Raw genomic sequence first — 22,524 nt, 5'->3', positions numbered from 1 at the left:
ACAGAAACACTTTAATAAGAATACAGAACACTCTTATTCTTTAAGAATACAGGGCCGGGCCCAGTGGCTCACGCCTGTAATCCCAGCACTTTGGGAGGCCAAGGCGCATGGATCACCTGAGGTCAGGAGTTCGAGACCAGCCTGGTCAACATGATGAAACCCAGTCTCTATTAAAAATACAAAAAATTAGCTGGGCATGGTGGCACGCACCTGTAATCCCAGCTACTCGGGAGGCTGAGGCACGAGAATCTCTTGAACCTAGGAGGCGGAGGTTGCCGTGAGCCGAGATCGCACCATGCACTCCAGCCTAGGTAACAAGAGCGTAAACTCCGTCTCAGAAGAAAAAGAATACAGAATACAGAAACTCTTTAGTAAACAGATTATTCTTAAGCAGAGGCCACTAATCAACACAATTTTGATTGTACTGCACCCACATGTCTGATACGAGACACTCATTAGAAAAGTATTTTTTCTATGCCAGAGTAAATTTTTTAGTCCTTAACGATAAATCCCTAAAAAGCAAACTAACAAACTTTAGCATTTGAATATGTTCGATGTGTTTTTTTTTTAAAGGAGTCGACACATTTAAAGTTTCCTTTACACACCTAAACTTTCTGTAAGGATTTTATTATAATTTCTAATAATAAAATTAGTACTACACCACCAATATAATCAACACACAAATACTTGTGTCATTAATTACAATACCAATTATTTAACATGAGAAAAACCAGCCCTAAACAGGTGGCTGTGAAACCACTGGCATGCACTACAGGAGTGTTAATTCACACACAGGATTTATTAAGCATTTAAATTGCACATTACATTGGCTAAGTGCTTCATAATCATTTTATTAGCGGTTTCTAGTCCAAAACAACCCATGAAGAACTTTACAGAAGAGGAACCGAGGCTCAGGGAGGAACCAAAGAAAACCAAATTTTACCCTGGAGGAAATAACACCATTCTGTTAGAACGTGCAAGATACTTCTAATCACTTTTCATACGCAATATGAATTCTGCCAAGGTAATTAATTAATGAATATGAAAAATACCAAGAAAACGTATTGAATCCTAACAAAGCGTCCGACTGCTTAAACACTTAAGTACTTGAGACTAACTACATTTCATCATATAGACACAATTATAAGGAAGTAAAATTCTCCTAAATGACAAACTTAGTGGCTAAATATAAAGGAGTTATTTTTGTTCGCACTTGCAAAAAGCAAACAAAAAAGCGTAATCAAAGAAGCTCAACGAACAATTTTAAAGTCAGGACCTGTAATAAGGAGTCAGAACCGTTACCAGAAAAAAAGAACCCAGCTCAAGCGGCGTAGTAGGGAGGAAGTTATTAAGAAGTCAGAATCTGCTGCTGCTTAACAGGCTCAGCCAGTCCATCTTTCAGAAGATAATAGTTCTAACCAGAACTTGTGGTTTAATCAGTGCATATCTCAGCACCAGCAATGGATCACATCCAGTGTTTCTGAGGGTAACAAAAAACTTGAGCCGGCGCTAGATGTGGAGGAAAGTTCTTTCCTTGCCTCACTTAAACATCAATATGTCTTTTATCTTCGTGTTACATCTTAATGAGAAAGGACTATACTCTCACCCAGAGCACAGCTTCCCTGCGGAGCTGTCCTGACCCCAGCCAGGTTCCTCAATCAGAGCCCATGAACCTAATTCCCTAGTCAGATCTCACCCAGCCAAGAGCCCCAGCCGGTAAATCACTCTTCCTCACCCCCTCCCTGCTAACCTCCCAGGCCAATTCCGTGACCTACATCCCTACACCCTGCACAGAGCCCCAAACTCCGCACCCCCCATTATACTTCCGCCCCACTGGCTTCCCAGTTAACCTTCGCCCCAGCCCCCACTCCATCTTTGTCTGACTACCCCAAACGCGGCACCCCAGCGTTCCCCGACTCCCAACGGCAGCCCCTCCCCCACGCCGCCCCCCACCCCCCCGGCCTCGTCCCTGCCCCCACGCCCCCCGGCCACCGGCCGGTCACCGCGGCTCGGCGCCTCCCCGGCTTCACCAGACCCGTCCCCTCCCCCGCTTCCTCCGTCCGCTCGTTCCCCTCCCCGCGGCCCTCCGCCCACGCCCACCCTGCAACAGCGGGCGCTCGGCCGGCCTTTCACCTTGTCCATGAGCTTCCAGCACTTCTCCACCATCTTCTTGTCCACCGTCCCCGGCGGGTGGGGGCTGAGGTGGTGGTGGTGGTGGTGGTGCGGCTGGAAGGCGTCCTTCATGAGCCCAATCAGGCCACCCGAACCCGAGCCCCCGGAGCCGCTGCCGCCCCCGGCCCCAGAGCTCTTCTTCACGTTGCCGGCCATGGCCTGGGCAGGGTCGGAGCCCAGGCGGGTCCGCCGGCTCGGCTCGACTGCGAGCGAGGGAGAGAAGCAGGGCGTGAAGGAGGGGCCTCTCCCGGCCGCCGCCGCCGCCGCCGCCGCCGCCGCCGGCTATCGGGGCGGAGGGAGGAGCGGCCGTGGGGAGGGGAGTGGGCGGCGCCGGGAGTGCGCGGGACGCGCCCCTTCAGAGCGCGCGAGCCCGGGGCGGACGGGCCGCGTCTCGGAGGCGGACCGGCTTACTGGTAAGGTCGGGGAAGCGGCCGGCCGCGGCCGGACTGGGCAGCGACGACCCCCGGGCCACCGGTTTCGAGCAGCTCGCCTGCCCACAGCTCCCAGAAAGCCGCGGCCAGGTTTCCGTGCCCGTCTCCCCCGCCCCTACGCCGGGGCGGGGCGGGGCCAGGCTGGGGCGGGGCCGGCGGAACCTTCGGGCCTGCGCCCTCTGCTGGAGAAACGGGGAAAGGAGCGGCGGGGGGTTGGGGGAGTAGGTCCAAGGTGGAGTCTGCGCAGTAGCCAGAAACCGAGACTTCCATGCTCCTTGTGGGCGGGAGGTTGGCGCTTCTGGGGTGGGTCATGGGAATGTTTAAATTAAGACAGGTGGCGATGGAGTGGAAGAGTCCTGATGTCAAGTCTTTACCCACGCCTGACAAATGAGGAAATCGAGCTTAGAGTTATTTGTTTATTTACACTGTGGGAGGATGGTGGGAGAAAAAGGAAAGTTATTTCTCCACCCCTTATTATTTTCAATTCTTCATTAAGACACGACCAAGGACAGGAATATGAATGCTGCGGCCCATTCCAGCCGGATTAGGCCCCAGAAAGGCTTGAGACACTCAAGCCAGGAGCTCTTCTTCCAGGCCCTTTGACCTCTTGAAAAGAAATCACTTCCTTTTTTTTATTTTTTATTTTTATTTTTTTGGCTTGTGAAGACTAGTTACGTTTCTGGGAATTGAATCTCAAACATGTATTTAAGATTCTCCTACTCAGAGCATTGCACCACAGGTCGGCGCCGCCAGCATGAGGGCCCCCTCAGAAGCTGACCTGCTGCTGGCTCTGCCCGAGGGGGTTCTCTCTCCCGCGCAGGGAACAGAAATGCTGTTCCCGGTCACTTCCACTTCTCAGTCAATTACACTTCTCTAATGTAAAAGTTCCGTTGGAAGAACTTTGAAAATAGGAACTTCCCTTCCAAAGAGGGAAGTGCCCTGCCCTAATTTACAAATTCTGAGCCTCGGTTTTGGGAGTTTGCAGACCTAGGTGTATCAGTATCAGTTCCGCCTTCGATCCCCCTCCAGGCTCTTCCACAAAGCCCTTGACAGATTAGGGAGTTAAATTTATCAGGTGCTCCTGTAAAGGGGAAAATATCTTTGAATGCAGGGACCATTCAGCCAGGCATCCTAGGTTTGCAATTTAATCTCCTTTATCTAGAATTGATTTTGCAGTCAACATTATAATTTACTATCAGAAGAATTTCCTTTTACCAGTTTCCATCCAGGAAGAGAAGAATCTACGAAGGGAAAATCTAGGCAAAGCTCCATCCTTAGTACCAACACCTAGTTGCAGGTCCTCCGTTTCTTTTCCCTGGACTATGAATATTGAAACCTTTTCCTCTGCCTTCAATTCATCCTGCCACCATAGGCTTCCTAAAGTATAGTTCAGACAGCATCACAAAAAAACTTTAAACACTTCCCATTGCCTCGGGAATAAAATTGACAAGTTGCTCTAACTCCAAGCTAAACAAACTTGTAGTTTTATACTACTCCCTGGTACACATGTCTTATGCTAGCTGACTCACCAAGTCATCAAATACAATTATTTCTTTTTTATTTATTTATTTATTTTATTTTATTTTGAGAGAGTCTGTCACCCGGGCTGGAGTGCAGTGGCACAATCTTGGCTCACTGCAACCTCTGCCCCCTGAGTAGCTGGGATTACAAGTGCTGGCCACCACACCTGACTAATTTTTGTATTTTTAGTAAAGACGAGATTTCACCATGTTGGCCAAGCTGGTCTCCAACTCCTGACCTGAGGTGATCTGCCCTCCTCGGCCTCCCAAAGTGCTGAGATCATAGGCGTGAGCCACCGCACCTGGCCAATTCTTTCTTTTTTCATCACCATTACTCAGACTATTCCCTTATTCCCTCTGCCTGAAGTATGCTTTAAAATCCAATCCATTCAGCCCAGCACAGTGGCTCACACCTGTAATCCCAGCACTTTGTGAGGCCGAGGGAGGCGGATCACCTCAGGTCAGGAGTTGGAGACCAGCTTGGCCAACATGGTGAAATCTTGTCTTTACTAAAAATAAAAAAATTAGGTCGGGCGCAGTGGCTCACGCCTGTAGTCCCAGCACTTTGGGAGGCCGAGGCGAGTGGGACACGAGGTCAGGAGATCGAGACCATCCTTGGCCAACATGGTGAGACCCCATCTCTGCTAAAAATAGAAAAAAAAATAGCTGGGTGTGGTGGTGCGCGCTTGTAATCCCAGCTACTCAGGAGGCTGAGGCAGGAGAATCGCTTGAACCCGGGAGCCAGAGGTTGCAGTGAGCCGAGATCGCGCCACTGCACTCCAGCCTGGGCAACAAGAGTGAAACTCCATCTCAAAAAAAAAAAAAAAAAAAAAAAAAAAAAAAAACAAACAACCCACACACATTTGTAACTGCTATTAATCTGATAATCTGAGCCTATTGTCCAGGGCGACTTGAATCTATGCTCCTGGATTGCTGTCCTCAAAATTGGCCCAAGTAAACTCTCTACTTAAATTTGTGCCAGTTGTTTCCTTTATGTCAACAAGTATAATGGGGACAGTAATCATTTCCATGGGAAAAAAGTTCCCAGACCAAGCAAGGTAGCTCCTGCCTGTAGTCCCAGCACTTCGGGAGGCTGAAGCAGATGGATTCCTTGAGCCCAGGAGTTCGAGACCAGGATGGGCAATATAGCAAAACCCTGTCTCTATAAAAAATACAAAAATTTGCTGGGCGCAGTGGCTCATGCCTGCAATCCCAGCACTTTTGTTACAGGAAAGGGGTCCTGATCCAGATCCCAAGAGCGGGTTCTTGGATCTCGCACAAGAAAGAATTCAGGGCAACTCCATAGAGTAAAGTGAAAACAAGTTTATTAGGAAAGCGTTGGAACAAAAGGATGGCGACTCCATAGACATAACCATTTTTATGGTTATTTGTTGATGATATGCTAAACAAGGAGTGGATTATTCATGCCTCCCCTTTTTACACCATACAGGGTAACTTCCTGATGTTGCCATGGCATTTGTAATCTGTCATGGCGCTGGTGGGAGTGCAGCAGTGAGGACGACCAGAGGTCACTCTCGTCGCCATCTTGGTTTTGGTGGGTTTTGGCCAGCTCCTCTATGCAAACTGTTTTATCAGCAAGGTCTTTATGATCTGTATCTTGTGCCAGCCTCCTGTCTCATCCTGTGACTTAGAATGCCTTAACCTTCTGGGAACACAGCCCATTAGTTCTCAGCCTCATTTTATCCAGCTCCTCTTCAAGGTGGAGTTGCTCTGGTTCACACGCCCCTGACACTTGGAGACCAAAGCGAGCAGATCACCTGAGACTGGGAGTTCGAGACCAGCCTGGGCAACATGGTGAAACCCCATCTCTACCAATGCAAAAATTAGCTGAATGTGGTGGCACATGCCTGTAATCCTAGCTGTCGGGAGACTGAGGCACAAGAATCTCTTGAACCCGGGAGGTGGATGTTGCAGTGAGCTGAGGTCACACCACTGCACTCCAGGGCAACAGAATGAGACTGTCTCAAAAAAACAAATAGGCCAGGCGCAGTGGCTCATGGCTGTAATCCCAACACTTTGGGAGGCCGAGGCAAGCAGATCACCTGAGGTCAGTAGTTTGAGACCAGCCTGGCCAACATGGCAAAACCCTGTCTCTCCTAAAAATACAAAAATTAGCCAGGCGTGGTGGCAAGCGCCTGTAGTCTCAGCTACTTGGGGAGGCTGAGGCAGGAGAATCGCTTGAACCTGGGAGGTGGAGGTTGCAGTGAGCCAAGATCACGCCACTGCACTCCAGCCTGGGCAACAAGAGTGAGACTCTATCTCAAAAAACAACAACAAACAAACAAAAAATTAGCTGGGAGCAGTGTGTGCTCCTGTAGTCCTAGCTACTCAGGAGGCTGAGGTGGGAGGATCACCTGAGCCAAGGAGATTGAGGCTGCAGTGAGTCGAGATCGCGCCACTGTACTCCAGCCTGGGCCACAGAGTGAGACTCTGTCTCAAAAAAAAAAAAAGAAGAAGAAGAAAGAAAAACCTCCCAAATAGGCTTCTAGATGAGGAGGACAGGGACAGGAACCCCCACTGCATTACAGCACAGGAGAAGGAGGTGGTAGAGGGAGAATAAATGAAAAACATGCTCAAGATTAGAAGAAGCTGGTCTGATGGTAGTGGGTTATCAGAACTTATTAACATTAGTGTCATGTCAAAGAAAAGAGTCAAACTCTGTAAAATATTGAAGAGATTTATTCTGAGCCAAATATGAGTGACCAATGGCCCATGACACAACTCTCAGGAGACCCTGAGGACAAGTGCCAAAGGTGAACAAGCTACAATTTGACTTTATACATTTTTTTTTCAGACAGAATTTCACTCTTGTTGCCCAGGCTGGAGGGCAATGGCGTGATCTCGGCTCACTGCAACCTCCGCCTCCCAGGTTCAAGAGGTTCTACTGCCTCAGCCTCCCAAGTAGCTGAGATTACGGGCGCCCACCACAATGCTCAGCTAATTTTTTGTATTTTTAGTAGAGACGGGGTTTCACCATGTTGGGTAGGCTAGTCTTGAACTCCTGACCTCAGGTGATCCACCTGCCTCGGCCTCCCAAAGTGCTGGGATGACAGGTGTGAGCCACTGCACCATCTTGCTTTATATATACATTTTAAGAAAACATAAGACATCAATCAATATATGTAAGTTGTACATTGGTTCAGTCTAGAAAGGCAGGACAACTGGAAGCGAAGAAGCGGGCAAGGGAATCAGGGTTAGAGTTAGGGTTCCAGGTCATACATGGATTCAAAGATTTTCCAATTGACAATTGCTTGAAAGAGTTATTATCTAAAGACCTGGAATCAATAGAAAGGAATGTCTGGGTTACAATAAGGGGTTGCAGAGACCAAGGGTTTTTTGTTTTTGTTTTTGTATTTTTGACAGAGTTTTGCTCTTGTTGCTCAGGCTGGAGTGCAGTGGTGCGATCTCGGCTCACCGCAACCTCCACCTCCCGGGTTCAAGTGATTCTCCTGCCTCAGCCTCCCAAGTAGCTGGGATTACAGGCACCCGCCTCCACACCCAGCTAATTTTTTGTATTTTTAGTGGAGACAGGGTTTCGCCACGTTGGGCAGGCTGGTCTCAAACTCCTGACCTCAGGTGAATCCGCCTGCCTTGGCCTCCCAAAGTGTTGGGATTACAGGCGTGAGCCACTGTGCCTGGCAAGAGACCGAGGTTTTATCATGTAGATGAAGCATCCAGGTAGCAGGCCTCAGAGAGAATTGATTGTAAATGTTTTTTCTTCTTATCTTTTTTCTTTTTATTTTTTGAGACAGGATGCCACTGCATTGCCCAGACTGGAGTGCAGTGGCGTGATCATGGCTCACTGCAACCTCAACCTTCCCAGGCTCAGGTGATCCTCCCACCTCCGCCTCCCAAGTAGCTGGGACTACATATGCACACCACCATACTGGGCTAACTTTTGTATTTTTTGTGTAGATGGGGTTTCACCACATTGCCCAGGCTAGTCTCAACCTTCTGGCCTCAAGTGATCTGCCCGCCTCAGCCTCCCAAAGTGCTGAAATTACAGGCATGAGCCACCAGGCCTGTAAATGTTTCTTACCAGATTTAAAGAGTGTGTTCTATCAGTAATTCTAAAAGGGAGGAGGGTATGTTGAGGCATGTCCGGCTCCCCCTTCCCATCACAGCCTGAACTAGTTCTTCAGGTTCACTTTGGAAAGCCCTTGGCCTAGAGGAGGGGTCCACTCAGATGGCTGGCAGGCTTAGAATTTTATTTTTGGTTTATAGTCACTAAAGTTGGTATACAGGACCCCACTACTAAATTCCACTGGCTTCAAAAATAAATAAATAAAAGATTAGAAGAAAAATATCCTCCAGATTTGGGAGATGTCCACAAGATTAGTTGACTCTGAGTTACAGGAGCTATAAGCACTTGGGAAGTCAAGACTGGCTCCTCTCTTTGCTCTGTAAAATGCCCAGAAGTTCATGTAAGTGCCGTGCAGCCACCAAGGTGACAAGCATGAACCAGCCTCTGCCTGAAGTTACCCACTACCCAGAAGAAGGACTTTTCAATTCCAGATCTTGGGGCTTTTTTTTTTTTTTTTTTTTTTTGAGATGGAGTCTTGCTCTGCTGCCCAGGCTGGAGTGCAGTGGCGCAATCTCGGTTTACTGCAACCTCCGCTCCCTGGGTTCAAGCGATTCTGCTGCCTCAGCCTCCCCAGTAGCTGGGATTACAGGCACGTGCCACCATGCCCAGCTAATTTTTGTATTTTTTAGCAGAGACAGGGTTTAATAATGTTGGCCAGGCTGGTCTCGAACTCCTGACCTCATGATCTGCCTGCCTCAGCCTCCCAAAGTGCTGGGATTACAGGCGTGAGTCACCGCACCCAGCCTCTTGTGGCTATTTCTATGGATCTGCTCCTGACAATAGGCAATGGACCAAAAATATTGAGGGTGACAGAGTTGAAGAGAAGTACCTAAAGAAAGAAGGCCAGGTGGAGTGGCTCACGCCTGTAATCCCAGCACTTTGGGAGGCTGAGGCGGGTGGATCACGAGGTCAGGAGTTCAAGACCAGCCTGGCCAAGATGATGAAACCCCATCTCTACTAAAAATACAAAAATTAGCCAGGCGTGGTGGTGGGTGCCTGTATTCCCAGCTACTCGGGAGGCTGAGGCAGAGAATTGCTTGAACCTGGGAGGTGGAGGTTGCAGTGAGCCGAGATCACGTCACTGTACTCCAGCCTAGGCAACAAGAGCGAGACCCTGTCTGAGGAAAAAAAAAAAAAAGATAGCCTGGCGCAGTGGCTCACGCCTGTAATCCAAGAACCCTGGGAGGCCGAGGCAGGTGGATCGCTTGAGGCCAGGAGTTCGAGACCATGCTGGACAACATGGTAAAACCCCATCTCTACAAAAAATACAAAAATTAGCCAGGTGTGGTGGCATGCGCCTGTAGTCCCAGCTACTCAGGAGGTTGAGGTGGGAAGATCACCAGGGCCCAGGGAGGCTGAGGCTGTAGTGAGCCGTGATCATGCCACTGCACTCCAGCCTGGGTGACAGAGAGAGACACTGAAAAAAAAAAAAAATCAAACGAAACCTAAAGAAAAGAAAGGGTCTGCAGGTCCCCTAATCCAAAAGGAAAAAAGTCCTGAAGTTTCTGCTATTTTCACTCTAACCAGTATGGTGCCCAGAGATCCAAGTGGCAGATAGATGGCAAGCCTCCAGGATAGCACAGAGCTGGAGGGAAAGTGAGGGCTGCCTGACAAGGGAGGGCCACCCATCATACTCTCTCCCCAACGTTAATTCTTCCAGCCACTCCTGGCTCAAGCAGGACACTAAGAAGTATCCCCAAAGGGAGTCACCCCCACTATTGCCCTGTAAATAATTTAAAAGCAAAAATGTAGGAAACTCAGGAGAAGGTCAAACAAGTCCACTAGAGGGAGCCCCAACCAACTCTATGCTGCAGGGAGCCTCACAAAGCAATGTCTCAACACCTGTCTGAAAATCAACACACAAGGGAATGGGGAAATGTAGCAATAGATTAAGTCACTAGGAGAGAAGATAGCCATGTAAACACGCAGCTGAAACACAGGCTTTTCAAGAGCTACAAAATCAAACAATTAAAGATCAGCAAACTGATGCTGAGCAAAGTCAAATGGTTCGCCTCAGTTTACATATCCACAGTTGGGACTCAGACTCACATGTCTTGTCTCTAACCTGAGCACTTTCCTCCATACTTGCATCCCTCTAGATCAGTACCCTAGAGTCCATGGGTCCACTATTCCTCTGCGTCTCATTTCTCTGAAGTGGAAAACTCCCTGGACTACCTATTCCTGCACTTATTACCCTCATTCTACAGTGTACTGAAGAGGATCTTCAGTGGTCTGGGGGTTTTGTTTGTTTGAGACAGGGTCTCCCTCTGTCATTCAGGGTGGAGTGCAGTGATGCAATCATAGCTCACTGCTGCCTCAACCTCCCAGGCTCAAGTGATTCTCCTGCTTCAGCCTCCCAAGTAGCTGAGACTACAGGTGTGCACCACCACACCAGGCTAATTTTTTAATTTTTTTGTAGAAATGAGGTCTCACTGTGTTGTCCAGGATGGTCTCGAACTCCTGGCCTCAAGTAATCCTCCTGCCTCAGCTTCTCAAAATGCTGGGATTATAGGCATGAGCCACCGCCCCCAGCTTAGATCTTCAGTTTTAAGCCTACTAATGTCATTTTGCTGGTGGGACCTTGGGATGTCAGTCGTCCAACATGGCTACTGTCAGTCCTTTTCCTCTGTATCAGCACAACATATTATCTCAGGTGTGTACATCTGAATTTGGAAGTCTCCAAATTGCAGGCCATGTCTACATGGCAATGAATCATAACTAATCGGCCTCCAAAGCCCTTTCTTTTCAAACTATACTTAGGATTTGGGGATAAGGAAAGAACTGACCCTTTGAGACCTTGATATTTTAAACTTTGTGAGCTGATTTAGCCCATTCCACCTTCCTATGAACTCCATGTTTCCCAGTTGCCTGGACAACATACAGCCTCCCGAAACCCAACCTTCCAGCCCTCAGTCCTGCCCTCAAGAGAAATTTGCCACCAAGGATTGGCTCCCAGGACCCAGGCCCCGCCTCAGACTCCTCGCTAGTTGGGCCTTCTCTCTGCCACTCCCCACGAGTGGGTCACTCCACGGGGAGCCCCAACACTGGCAGGAGAGGATCCTACAGGTAGGAAGAGAGGGTTTAGGATGATGGGAAGAGGGTGGGGAGCAGGTACAGGGATTTCGTTTCTCTAAAAGAGAGTTGCGAGGAATGACTTCTGTACAGAGTCAGCCTGGTTGAGAGAAAAAACTCCATCCTCCCCACTGACCCCAACCCTGTCTGAGGTTCCGAAGAGACTGTGAACTGACTTTTCTGAAGGATATGAGAGAAAATTTGGAGTAGAACCAGGAGACTCTCTTGAGACTCCTGGTTCAGTCTAAAGCTCAGGAAAGCATCCCTGTGTCCAGACCTAAACATAAGGTCCCCTCCTTCTCCCAGGACAACAAGGAGATGCCACCTAAAAACAAAGAAAAAGGGAAGAAATCTGGGGCACAGAAGAAGAAAATGAACTGGGGTGAGTTATGGTGGGTGGAGGTGCCCCCTGCTTCTCCATGTTCTGCCATGAAGACCACGCAGAGCTCCTCCAGAGAGAATTCAGCCTTCTGCAGGACAGGATGGAGCTCTCTTGACCTTCCTCTTTCATGTCCTCAAAGCCAGATCCAGGGAGCTGAGGAAGTGGGGAGATGGTCACCCACGCTCTCCTTTAAGCCCCATCTAGCTCTCTGCCTTCCTAATATATTTGTCATGTGTATTTTGCATATCTGTTATGTGCTGGTCGGTGAGGACACGGTGCTGACTTCAGTAGACTCTGCCACTGTGGATACCTCATTTAGTGGTCCTCGGGTCTCCTGCAGCAAAAGTGCAGGGTGTGGGGTGAGGATGCAAACAGAGTGAGGAATGCTGAGATCATGAAGAGCTGAGGCTCTGCCACTTGCCACGGCAGGTGCAGATGTGGAGGCCGAGTCCAGGCACAGGCTGGTGGTATTGGAGAAGGAGCTGCTCCGAGACCACTTGGGTAAGGAGGGTAGAAGCTGGCATGGGTGGGCAAAAGGGGAAGTGAAATGGGGCATTTCTGTATCCTGGGGGATTGGAGAGTTGGAGGTATGGTGGGGGGTTAAGTTGACCCTAACCATCCCCTAGTGGAAAAACGATGAGAGAGAGGTGGGCAGTGAGAGTTGATAAAGGAAGGTGTTTTTTTTTGTTTGTTTTTTTGTTTTGTTTTGTTTTGTTTTTGACAGAATCTTGATCTATTGCCCAGGCTGGAGTGCAGTGGTATGGTCATAGTTCACTGTAATCTCTAACTCCTGGGCCCCAACAATCTTCCCGCCTCGGCCTCCCGAGTAGCTGGCATTATAGGTGCACACCACCATGCCTGGCTACTTTATTTATTTAATTTTTTTTTTCTTTTTTTTTTTTTGAGACAGAGTCTTGCACTCTGTCGCCCAGGCTGGAGTGCAGTGGCGCGATCTCGGCTCACTGCAACCTCTGCCTCCCAGGTTCAAGTGATTCTCCAGCCTCAGCCTCCCCAGTAGCTGGGATTACAGGCACGCGGCCACCACACCCAGCTAATTTTTGTATTCTTAGTAGAGATGGGTTTTCACCATGTTGGCCAGGCTGGTCTTGAATTCTTGACCTTGTGTCCCACCAGCCTTGGCCTCCCGAAGTGCTGGGATTACAGGCGTGAGCCACTGCACCTGGCCCTATTTATTTTATAGAGACAAGGTCTCACTCTGTTGCCCAGGCAGGTCTCAAACTCCTGGCCTCAAGCAATTCTCCCACCTAAGCCTCCCAAAATATTGTGATTACAGGCATGAGCCACCATGCCAGACTATCTGGAAAGCTATTTTTTATAGCCAGAACATGGAGGGAGTTTTTACTTCTTAATAATGAGGAACCTGTGAGACTCTAGGGATAAAAAACAAAAACAACAAAACCCAGAGAGAGAATAAGAGGCTGGACACCCCACCACCAGATTTCTAGAGGTGGGCAAAGTCCATCAAGTTCATGGGGGCTGATTTAGTGGGCCCCAGCCAGTCCTAACAGCAGCTCTGGGACTGCTCACAGCTCTACGGAGGGATGAAGCCCGTCGAGCCAAGGCTTCCGAAGACCAGCTGAGGCAGAGGCTGCAAGGGGTGGAGGCTGAGCTGGAAGGGGCCCGAAGTGAAGGGAAGGCCATATATGCAGGTGTGTGGTCGGTTAAGCAGGTGGGCAGGAGACAGGGGCGTGGAGGAGGACAACCAACAGGGTCAGTTCATGCAAGGAAGGGAAACAAGGAGGGCTTCCGACTGCCAGGCCTGGTCTTGGTCTTTCCCGAACAGTACAAATCAGGAAGGATCCTGCAGGAACCAAAGGCATGTAAGTTCCTCGATCCCAGGCAGGGGCCTTCCAGGATGCCTGGTGCCATGTGCTTGATGCTGTGTAGGATACACATGCAGTCATAGCCATCATCTCAATCATCCCATGGGAGGGGAGAAGGGCTAGCATCCCCATCCAAAGCTGGACTTGGGGAGGTAGGTCGGGCTTCCTGTCCCTTCCTCAGGTTTTCATGGTCTGCAGCTTCTCAGAATCACAAAAAGAACCAAGAAGGCCTTTGTGCTCCTGTTCCACTAGACCAAGTAGAGTCTTCCCCACCCACAACTTCATTTCCTTTCTCCATCCCTCCATCTCCAACCTGGGTCCCTGGTGGCCCACTGCCCCCACCCCAGAGATGAGTCGCCAGTGCCATGCCCTGCAAGAGGATATGCAAACCCGCAGCAAGCAGCTGGAGGAAGAAGTCAAAGGCCTTCAGGGGCAGCTAGGTAGGTTTCCCCACCCTCCAAACCCCTTCTCTCCAACAGTTGCAGCATGAAGGGGTAGACTTCAAAGTCTCTGCTCCAGAAAGCTGCCGTCTGGGCTCCGGGATCACTTTCCCCACTTTCACTGACCCTCCACCACTGAGGACTGGAGCAGAGGGTTCAGGATGCCAAGAATCTCTGTTGTAAGTAAAGAAGAGGCGCCAGGCGCGGTGGCTCAGGCCTGTAATCCCAGCACTTTGGGAGGCCAAGGCAGGCGGATCACCTGAGGTCAGGAGTTCAAGAACAGCCTGGCCAAATGACGAAACCCCATCTCTACTAAAAATCTAAAAATTAGCCGGATGTGGTGGCGCACACCTGTAATCCCAGCTACTCGGGAGGCTGAGGCAGGAGAATCGCTTGAACCTGGGAGGCAGAGGTTGCAGTGAGCCACGATCACACCATTGCACTCCAGCCTGGGTGACAGAGCAAGACTCTGTCTCAAAAAATAATAATAAAAATAAAAAAGAAGAGGTAGGCCTCACACCCCATTTCCTCCTCTCAAGTCCAGCCCTAACTCCCCACCACTGCCATGTCTCTTGTGAGCAAAACATATTCCCTTTTAGTTTAGCTGATTTCTACAATGAAACTAAGGGAAAATGTTTGACTTACTTACTTCTGTATCTTCAAGACCTAGCACCTGGTAGATCCTAAATAACTGTTCACCAAATAAATGAATAAACATTGGTAATAAGCAAAAATATTTTTAAAAACCAGGAAGCCTTTGCTTCTCTTCTCTTGTCTCTTGCTTACAAAATAATGTTGAAATATCTCAGCATGACACATGAGCTCTTTCACAATTTTGGTCTCAAAGCTTTCATACCTTAAAAATGCCTTCAACCGGGTGCAGTGGCTCACCCCTGTAATCCTAGCACTTTGGGAGGCCAAGGCGAGAGGATTGCTTGAGGCCAAGAGTTCAAGACCAGGCTGGCCAATATGGTGAAATGCCATCTCTACTAAAATTACAAAAATTAGCCAAACATGGTGGTGTGTGCCTGTAATCTCAGCTACTTGGGAGGCTGAGTCAGGAGAATCACTTGAATCCAGGAGGTGGAGGCTGCAGTGAGCTGAGATCACACCACTACACTCCAGCCTCGGCAACAGAGTACGATTCCAACTAAAAAAAAAAAAAAATAGCCTTCGGTTTACCTATCGTTGGCCAGGAGCTGCTTATCTGCCATTCAGACCCTGGGTTCCTTTCCTAATCTTTGCTTTACCTCAAATTCCAAGTCAATCAATCACTCAATTGTTTTTGTTTTTGTTGTTGTTTTGGGGTTTTTTTGTTTTTTGTTTTGAGATGGAGTTTCACTCTGGTCGCTCATTCTGGAGTGCAATGGCACAATCTCGGCTCACTGCAACCTCTGCCTCCCACGTTCAAGCAATTCTCCTGCCTCAGCCTCCCGAGTAGCTGGGATTACAGGTGTGCGCCACCATGCCTGGCTAATTTTTGTATTTTTAGTACAGATGGAGTTTCACCATGTTGGCCAGGCTCGTTTCAGACTCCTGACCTCAGGTAATCCGCATCACGCCCGGCCAATGAATCAATGTTTACTGAGCACCTCCTGTATACTAGCTAGGTGCTTTGTCACCCATTTATCATGTTTAAAGGTCACAGCATGCCCCTGAGGGATGTGTCATTCTCTCTTTAAAGATGAAGACACCAGCCAGCCGCAGTGGCTCACGCTTGTAATCCCATCACTTTGGGAGGCCGAGGCGAGCGGATCACAAAGTCAAGAGATAGGGACCATCCTGGCCAACATGGTGAAACCCCATCTCTACTAAAAATTCAAAGATTATCTGGGCGTGGTGGCATGTGCCTGTAGTCCCAGCTACTCGGGAGGCTGAGGCAGGAGAATTGCTTGAACCCAGGAGGCAGCAGTTGCAGTGAGCTGAGATCGTACCACTGCACTCTAGCCTGGCGAGAGAGTGAGATTCCCTCTAAAAAAAAAAAAAATGACGACATCGAGGCTCACAAAGAGACATGCCTGTGGTCCCCTAGGTAGTAATCCGACTTTGGAGCCTTCTATCTCAAGCCCACCACTCTCTGCTATACCTCAGAGGAGCTTCAGCTTTTACAGGGACTGCGGGAAATTTGGTGATGCTGGGGGAGTCTGGAATGAGCCCATTTGAGGTCTCCTTTCCAGATACCTTTGGAGACTGGTCAAGGATAGAGTGTCACCATCCTGCTCTCTTTCATCCTGCCTACCCCCAGAGGCATGCCAAAGGGAGGCTGCAGCTGCCCAGGAAGAGGCTGAACAAGCTCTCGGAGAGCGGGACCAGGCCCTGGCTCAGCTTCGGGCCCACGTGGCAGACATGGAGGCGAAGTATGAGGAAATCTTACACGTAAGCACCACCCCCTGGATCCCAGCCGTCCCAGTACCCAGGACTCCCCCCGTGCCCACGAACCCCAGCTCATGTGATGACTGACAACCCAGGGGTAAGGAGAAGAAGCATCTCCAAGGGAGCCCTGCTCTATCCTGAGGGCAGACAGAGGGGATACAACCATGTCTACTAGGCAAGGAAAGTTTACGAACCAACCTGGGGCAGCACTCACTCCTTCCCTCTCTTCCTGGGGGCTGAAATATTGATGTCTGCAGGACAGTCTGGACAGGCTCTTGGCCAAGCTGAGAGCCATCAAGCTGCAGTGGGATGGGGCGGCACTGAGACTCCACGCCAGGCACAAGGAGCAGCTACGCCAGTTTGGACTCACCCCCCTGGATCTTTGAGGCCACCAGCCCCTAGTCTCTAGTGTTCTCTGAGGCCCCAGCAATAAAGTGTCTTGATGTAGAACTCAATAGAGCTGTGGGCTCTGGCCTTTTGGCAGAGAGGAGTGGATCTTTTTTATTTTTATTTTTATTTAGTTTTCTTCTTTTTTTTTTTTTTGTTGTTGTTGTTGTTTATTTTTAGGAGTGGCTCTCATGCAGACATCTCAGTTCTGGGTTGGCCCATTATCCCTGAGATTCAGTGATAGGAAAGAAATTTGACCAGGTCTCAACCTCTCTCCTGCAGGAGCCGCATCCCACCCCTTGAGCCTGAGGCCCTTTTTGTCCCTTCACGCCACTGCCCCTTACCCCCACCAACACAAACACAGGCAGTCAGATTTATGGGGAACGGCCATTTCTATAACAAATGCAACGGTAACCAAGCACCACCCTCCCGCAGTGCTAAGGCACCCACAGAGGGCAGGCATAGCTGGGCTCCAAATTTTTGCATTACACTCAAGGGTCCTGGAGTCATATCTAGAAAAGGTCCAGATGGCTTCAATCCTAGCCAGACCCACAGCCACACCTTCATCCTTGGGACACAGTTCTCCAAAGCTCCCATATGACATCCTCTGGAGCCTCAGACTCCTTCAGGGACTCCAACCACACCCTCTGCTGGGAGTTGGGCCTGCGGGAAGGGAGGGAGCACCTGGGCCAGCCTGTGATCGGTGGTGTCTGAGTCCCTCTGGTCTGGCTTAGAGAGAGCATCCTGCCTTCACCACCTCGGGCTGGAGAGTGAAGACACGGTAGCCCCTGAGTATGTCTGTACCAAGCAGGGGTGCTCTACAGCTGATCCGAGGCCAGAGCCCAGTCCTATACAGAGAAAGGAGGTAGAAGGTCATTCCAGGTGGGACCCAGAAGAGTTCCTTTTTCTTGCCCCGCCCTGCACTGGAATGCCCAGGAATGGGGTTTTTTTTCATGAGTCCTTCTGTCCCCACCTACCATGACCTGAAGTCACAACCTGCATACCCCACATGGCTTCATCTTGTACCTCGCCCACTCTGCCCTTCTTTCTCACTCCTCCCTGCCCTTCTGTAGCTACTCACGGTGCCATCTGTTTCTTCTTCCTCACCTCTGCAGCCCCAGGGGGAATCCAGGCTTCCAAGCCCCACAGAGACCTGACTGCCAGCTTCAGGCAGAGGGGTGGCTCAGCCTCAGGCAGCTGCTGAAGCCTGTCCAGGTCATTCTGTCCCCCAACAGGATACCCGTTCACTTCCAGAATCACATCTCCCACTTGCAACCCAGCCCGGGCAGCTGAGCCTCCTGGAGTCACCTGGTGGTGTGGGATCATGCAGAACAGGGGACACCAGGGGAAAGTTTCTGGCTTAAGGCTCTGGGAGGGAAGCAGAGGAAGACTGATCGGGCAGCAAAGGATCGAAGGGATTCAAGATCCATGGGGCATCAGTCACCTGGGAGATAAAGAGACGAGGCCCACTGGCCACACAACTGAGTCGGAAGCCATAGCTGCCACCAGGCCCAGGGTACAGGAAGCACTGTCGGGAGCCAAGAGGGACAGAAGGCACGCTTGTGTCTTCAAGTGAAGGGTTCTCTGTCTCAACCAGTGAGGTTGAGCTGCTGCCCTGGGGCGAGGCGGGAGCCTCTGTGTTCTCCGAGAAGAGGAGTGGGGATAGGCGAACCTGGAAGGTGGCAGGTAGAGCAAATCTGTTGGACCCAAGCCCTGCCCCACTCCTGCCCCAACCCTAGCCCCTGCCCCTCAGCACGCACCATGCTAAAGAAGCGGTCAGCCTCAGGGTCGACGACAGTGAGGGAGACACAGGAGCCCTGCGCCTGGATCCTGGACACTGTCTCCTCGTGGCCCAGCCCCTCCACGCTCTCCCCAGCCACAGCCACCAGCCGGTCCCCAGCCTGCATCCCAGCCTTCTTGGCTGGCAGTCCCGGGTCCACCTCCCACAGGAACTGTCCTGGGGCATAGACATCCTCACTGCTCCTCTCCAACTATCCTAGGCCACTGTGTGTACACCAGGGGACTGACCCCAGAGTGAACAGGAAGAGGTGGCCCAGGGCCAGAGCTCAGACAGGGACACCTCTTCGGTGCACTGAAAGGTGTGTATACACTTGTGTACCCACCTCAAGGCCCACCTTCCCCCACCACCCCCAGGGCTCCCACTCACCAGGGCGACCGTCAAGGCCCTTTTCCTCCCGGAGCAGGAACCCAAAACCCTGGGGCCCTTTCTCTAGGTGCAGACAGCGGGGCTTGGTGGGCAGTGCCCAGCCCTCTGCCAGGGGTGCAGCCAGGGGCAATCCCAGCTGGCGACACTGTTCCTCCACCTCTGGCCCTGCCACCAGCAAGGTCACCTGCTGTCCACTCTGCCAAAGCTGTGGGGACCCAGCAAGGCATCAGTATAACACCTGGGCAGGGAGAGAAGAGGCATGCTCCCCCCACAGCCCCTCCTCCCAGGCACTAAGTGGAGCCTGGCACAAACTGTAGAGGGGGAGGATGGTGATAAAGGTAGGAGACCAGATAAGGAGGTTAGGCACATGGGGGAGGAGGCATCTTCCCGAGGTGGGGCCCAGGCCCGGATTGGGGGAGGAGAGTGGGAGACAGGCAGCCACACCTTCCTGGTGAGTTGGTTGTGAGTGAACTTCTCCACACTGACCCCATTCACTTCCAGCAGCCGGGCCCCGGGGGGCACCCCTGCCCGCTCAGCTGCTCCTCCGGTACTTAGCACCAACCAGAAAAGACCCTGATTGCCTAGAAATGAAAAAAAAAAGCAAGGTCCAGTCTGTTGCCTGCCTGCCCTGAATAGGGGCTGAGATCCCTCATCCTTGCCGCCCCCTCGCACCCTCTGGGCTCACCATGGGTGACACTGAAGCCAAAACCACCCTCATCTTTCACTATGTGGCACAGCCGGGGCCGGACCCCTGGGCCTAGGGTGGGACAGAGGTGGGCATCTTCTCCCAGCTGAGCTCGGGCCACGTCATGTGCATGCCGTGCCAATACTGTCAGCAACACACGAGGGCTGCTGGCCCGGATGCGGCGTACCACCTGGACAGAGGGCACGTGGGCGTGGGTTTGGTCTAGACCCTCTTGCCAACCCCCAGGACCTCCCTGGAATCCACATTTTTTTTGCCAAGGGAATCGGCTTTTTTTCTTTTTCTTTTTCTTTTTCTTTTTTTTGAGACGGAGTTTCGCTCTTGTCGCCCAGGCTGGAGTGCAATGGTGCCATCTTAGTTCACCGCAACCTCCGCCTCCCGGGTTCAAGTGATTCTCCTGCCTCAGCCTCCTGAGTAGCTGGGATTACAGGCATCTGCCACCACACCTGGCTAATTTTTGTATTTTTAGTAGAGACAGGGTCTTGCCATGTTGGCCAGGCTGGTCTTGAGCTCCTGACCTTGGGTGATCCTCCCGCCTCGGCCTCCCAAAGTGTTGGGATTACAGGCGTGAGCCACTGCACCCGGCAGGAATCGGCTTTCTAGATGCCTTCCCCAACCCTTCTGACTTGGGCACTTCTAAATCCTGGGGTGTAGGGGAGTGAGGCTTGTGCCCTGCTGCCATAGTGCCCAGGGGACTGGGCAACCCGCTTCTCTTTCTGAGGTGCTAGCATGCTCTCCTGGACCACAGCCTTACCACCGCATAGTCTTCGTGTTCCACAACATCGTTGTTCACCGCCAGGATCCTGTCTCCTTCCTGAAGACCCTGGCGCTGGGCAGAGGTGCCTGGGTCCACCCTGCACACCACATGCCCAGCCCTGCCCAGCTCCTGCTGCAGGTGGAAGCCAAAACTCTTGCCCTCCTCTTTGCTCAGTAAACAGAAGCGAGGCCGCTCCAGGCTCCAGGGATCTGGAGGGTGAGGTGGGCAGCGGAAAAGGGGGAGGAGAGGGCACAGCCCAAGTACAGGTTCGCCATGTGCCTGGCAGACCCTGTGTCCTGATAGGGCGCTGGGCAGTTTCTGCCTGGTTGGGTGTTGGGTGGTGGGGTTCGTGGACAGAGGGACTGGAACAGGAGAAAACGCCTGGCCCCTCCTATCTCTACCCCCAACCAAGGCTGTTATCAGAGGGAGACCGAGCGAGTGGTTACCAAGGAGATCGGAGGCCGTGTGGAGCTGTGGTGCCTCCAGGGAAAGGGAATGGTTGCCAGGGGGTGAGGGAGTTACCATAGGGGTTGTGGTCTTCGGCCAGGGAGAGGACAGGATTATCAATGCCCAGCTTTGGGTTAAACTTAAACTTCCTGCAAGGAGGCAGGGGAAGCAGTTACAAGCTGGCAGCTGGACTTGGGTCCCAGGATCTCGTTTAGGTGCTAATGGCAGTGAAGCGCTTCCCTGCCTCCAATTCTTTCCTTCCCTTGCCCCAACCCTCATGGCACTTACAGAGTTAACGAGGCTGTGTCCTGCAGATCTACTGGGCAAAGAAGTGGGTGAGAGGAGGAGAGTCACATTCTTCTCCCCAGATGTGCCTCTTCCATTGGCATAAACTAAAAGGACTCAGAGGAACCCCCAAACTCAGGGCATGCCCCCTCCATTCTGCTCCACAGGGGTCTTCTCTTCTCACTGCCATACACACAGGACTATTGTGCGGTCCCCTCCCTTTCCCTCCCCCCAAGTCCTTGGCACATAAATCTGAGCATATCAGTACAGGGTGTGGACCAGGAAGACACACATAGCAACTCATTACTTTTCTCCTGACTTGTTTACCTGCCTCAGGGCTCCAAGCCCCAAAATCAAGTGTGCCCTGGTCCCAAAGCTTCAGCCTCCAAGTCGGCCCCTTGCCTGTCCCAAAGTCCCCTGCAGAGGATTTCTCCTGGCCTCCTACCTGCGGCTTTCTCCATAGCTGGATCAGCAACCCAGTGCTCGGGGTAGGGACAAGGTTCATCACAGCCACTGATCCTCCCACCCATCCCCTCCCAGGTCCCGCCTCCTTGAAGACGCTGTGGAAGCAGTGGGGTAATGGTTAACGGGAGTGAGAGTCTTTTTTTTTTTTTTTTTTGAGACGGAGTTTAGCTCTTGTTGCCCAGGCTGGAGTGCAATGGCATGATCTTGGCTCATCACAACCTCTGCCTCCCAGGTTCAAGCAATTCTCCTGCCTCAGCCTCCCGAGTAGCTGGGATTAAAGGCATGCACCACCACAGCTGGCTAATTTTGTATTTTTAGTAGAGACGGGGTTTCTCCGTATTAGTCAGGCTGGTCTCAAACTCCCCACCTCAGGTGATCTGCCCTCATCGGCCTCCCAAAGTGCTGGGATTACAGGCGTAAGCCACCGTGCCCCGCTGAGAGTCTTATCCTCTGGAAAACTGTGTGGGTTCCTCCTGACTCTATCCCTGGGCCTCAACCTTTTCAGGAGACCCTGAATCTGACCCAGTTGCCCCTCTGTGCAGAGAAAGGCAGATTGCTGGTCACTAACTCCAAGCCTGGGGGGTGTGAAAAGGGTGATAAGAATTCTATGGCCAATAGTACGGTTTGGCTGTGTCCCTACCCAAATCTCATTTTGAATTGCAGCTCCCATAACTCCCTCATGTCATGGGAGGTACCCGGTGGGAGGTAATTAAATCACAGGGGCAGGTTTTCCCGTGCTGTTTTCACGATAGTGAATAAGTCTCATGAGATTTAATGGTTTTATAAAGGGGAGCTCCCCAGCACACACTCTCTTGCCTGCTGCCATGTAAGATGTGACTTTGCTCCTCATTTGCCTTCTGCCACGATTGTGAGGCCTCCCCAGCTATGTGGAACTGTGAGTCAATTAAACCTCTTTCCTTTATAAATTTTTTTTTTTTGACAGAGTTTCACTCTTGTTCTCCAGGCTGGAGTGC

The 22,524-nt window shown here is 51.2% G+C and overlaps 3 protein-coding genes across 25 annotated transcripts in view; 1 reads left to right on the top strand and 2 right to left on the bottom strand.

The window, feature by feature from the left end:
* CBL (Cbl proto-oncogene) overlaps positions 1 to 2,489 on the bottom strand; it is a 101,895-nt gene extending 99,406 nt beyond the window's left edge. The window contains exon 1 of the mRNA XM_054438508.2: positions 2,134 to 2,489. Within this exon, the coding sequence (XP_054294483.1) occupies positions 2,134 to 2,328 (195 nt within the window). The 5' untranslated portion in view covers positions 2,329 to 2,489. The remainder of the gene's footprint in view (positions 1 to 2,133) is intronic.
* A 25-nt stretch (positions 2,490 to 2,514) lies between these two features.
* Positions 2,515 to 16,794, top strand: DRC12 (dynein regulatory complex subunit 12 homolog). 13 transcript variants are annotated; one of them, XM_054438520.2, is made up of 10 exons: positions 2,535 to 2,585; positions 4,652 to 4,750; positions 11,093 to 11,294; positions 11,607 to 11,682; positions 12,112 to 12,183; positions 13,233 to 13,352; positions 13,487 to 13,523; positions 13,725 to 13,966; positions 16,212 to 16,342; positions 16,597 to 16,794. In XM_054438520.2, exons 4-10 carry the CDS (start codon positions 11,619 to 11,621, stop codon positions 16,723 to 16,725), a joined length of 795 nt encoding a protein of 264 aa, XP_054294495.1. In that variant the 5' UTR covers positions 2,535 to 2,585; positions 4,652 to 4,750; positions 11,093 to 11,294; positions 11,607 to 11,618; the 3' UTR covers positions 16,726 to 16,794. The 13 variants fall into 13 exon arrangements, 12 of the variants coding, with proteins under 12 accessions (XP_054294493.1, XP_054294496.1, XP_054294501.1 ...); XM_054438518.2 differs by lacking the exon at positions 4,652 to 4,750 and having other exon boundaries at positions 2,515 to 2,585; positions 16,602 to 16,794; XM_054438521.2 differs by lacking the exon at positions 4,652 to 4,750 and having other exon boundaries at positions 2,515 to 2,585.
* Positions 16,795 to 16,887: 93 nt separating this feature from the next.
* Positions 16,888 to 21,592, bottom strand: NHERF4 (NHERF family PDZ scaffold protein 4). Of its 11 annotated transcripts, none has more exons than XM_054438507.2 (11): positions 21,531 to 21,592; positions 21,089 to 21,116; positions 20,876 to 20,949; positions 20,351 to 20,562; positions 19,579 to 19,768; positions 19,380 to 19,474; positions 18,894 to 19,098; positions 18,487 to 18,683; positions 18,171 to 18,398; positions 17,834 to 18,034; positions 16,888 to 17,574 (listed from the first exon to the last, which is right to left on the bottom strand). In XM_054438507.2, the coding sequence occupies exons 1-11, from the start codon at positions 21,544 to 21,546 to the stop codon at positions 17,545 to 17,547; spliced, it is 1,476 nt and encodes a 491-aa protein (XP_054294482.1). In that variant the 5' UTR covers positions 21,547 to 21,592; the 3' UTR covers positions 16,888 to 17,544. The 11 variants fall into 11 exon arrangements, with proteins under 11 accessions (XP_054294482.1, XP_054294481.1, XP_054294474.1 ...); XM_054438506.2 differs by having other exon boundaries at positions 19,338 to 19,474; positions 21,531 to 21,591; XM_054438499.2 differs by having other exon boundaries at positions 19,338 to 19,474; positions 20,351 to 20,949; positions 21,531 to 21,585.
* Positions 21,593 to 22,524: the final 932 nt, after the last annotated feature.

This window comes from Pongo pygmaeus, chromosome 9, assembly GCF_028885625.2.
Source record: "Pongo pygmaeus isolate AG05252 chromosome 9, NHGRI_mPonPyg2-v2.0_pri, whole genome shotgun sequence".
Taxonomy (NCBI): Eukaryota; Metazoa; Chordata; class Mammalia; order Primates; family Hominidae; genus Pongo; species Pongo pygmaeus.
Note: the sequence above shows the minus strand (reverse complement) of the source record. Positions and strands in the feature narration are given on the sequence as shown.

Excerpts from the sequence above, each read along its gene's own strand:
- DRC12 (XM_054438513.2), top strand. The coding sequence starts at position 11,073 with ATGAACTCCATGTTTCCCAGTTGCCTGGACAACATACAGCCTCCCGAA. Across the intron at positions 11,295-11,606 it reads GGCAGGAGAGGATCCTACAG|GACAACAAGGAGATGCCACC; the intron begins GTAGGAAGAGAG and ends TCCTTCTCCCAG. Across the intron at positions 11,683-12,111 it reads GAAGAAGAAAATGAACTGGG|GTGCAGATGTGGAGGCCGAG; the intron begins GTGAGTTATGGT and ends TTGCCACGGCAG.
- NHERF4 (XM_054438499.2), bottom strand. The coding sequence starts at position 20,878 with ATGGTAACTCCCTCACCCCCTGGCAACCATTCCCTTTCCCTGGAGGCA. Across the intron at positions 19,099-19,337 it reads ACAACCAACTCACCAGGAAG|CTTTGGCAGAGTGGACAGCA; the intron begins GTGTGGCTGCCT and ends GGGTCCCCACAG. Across the intron at positions 18,399-18,486 it reads CTGACCGCTTCTTTAGCATG|GTTCGCCTATCCCCACTCCT; the intron begins GTGCGTGCTGAG and ends GCCACCTTCCAG.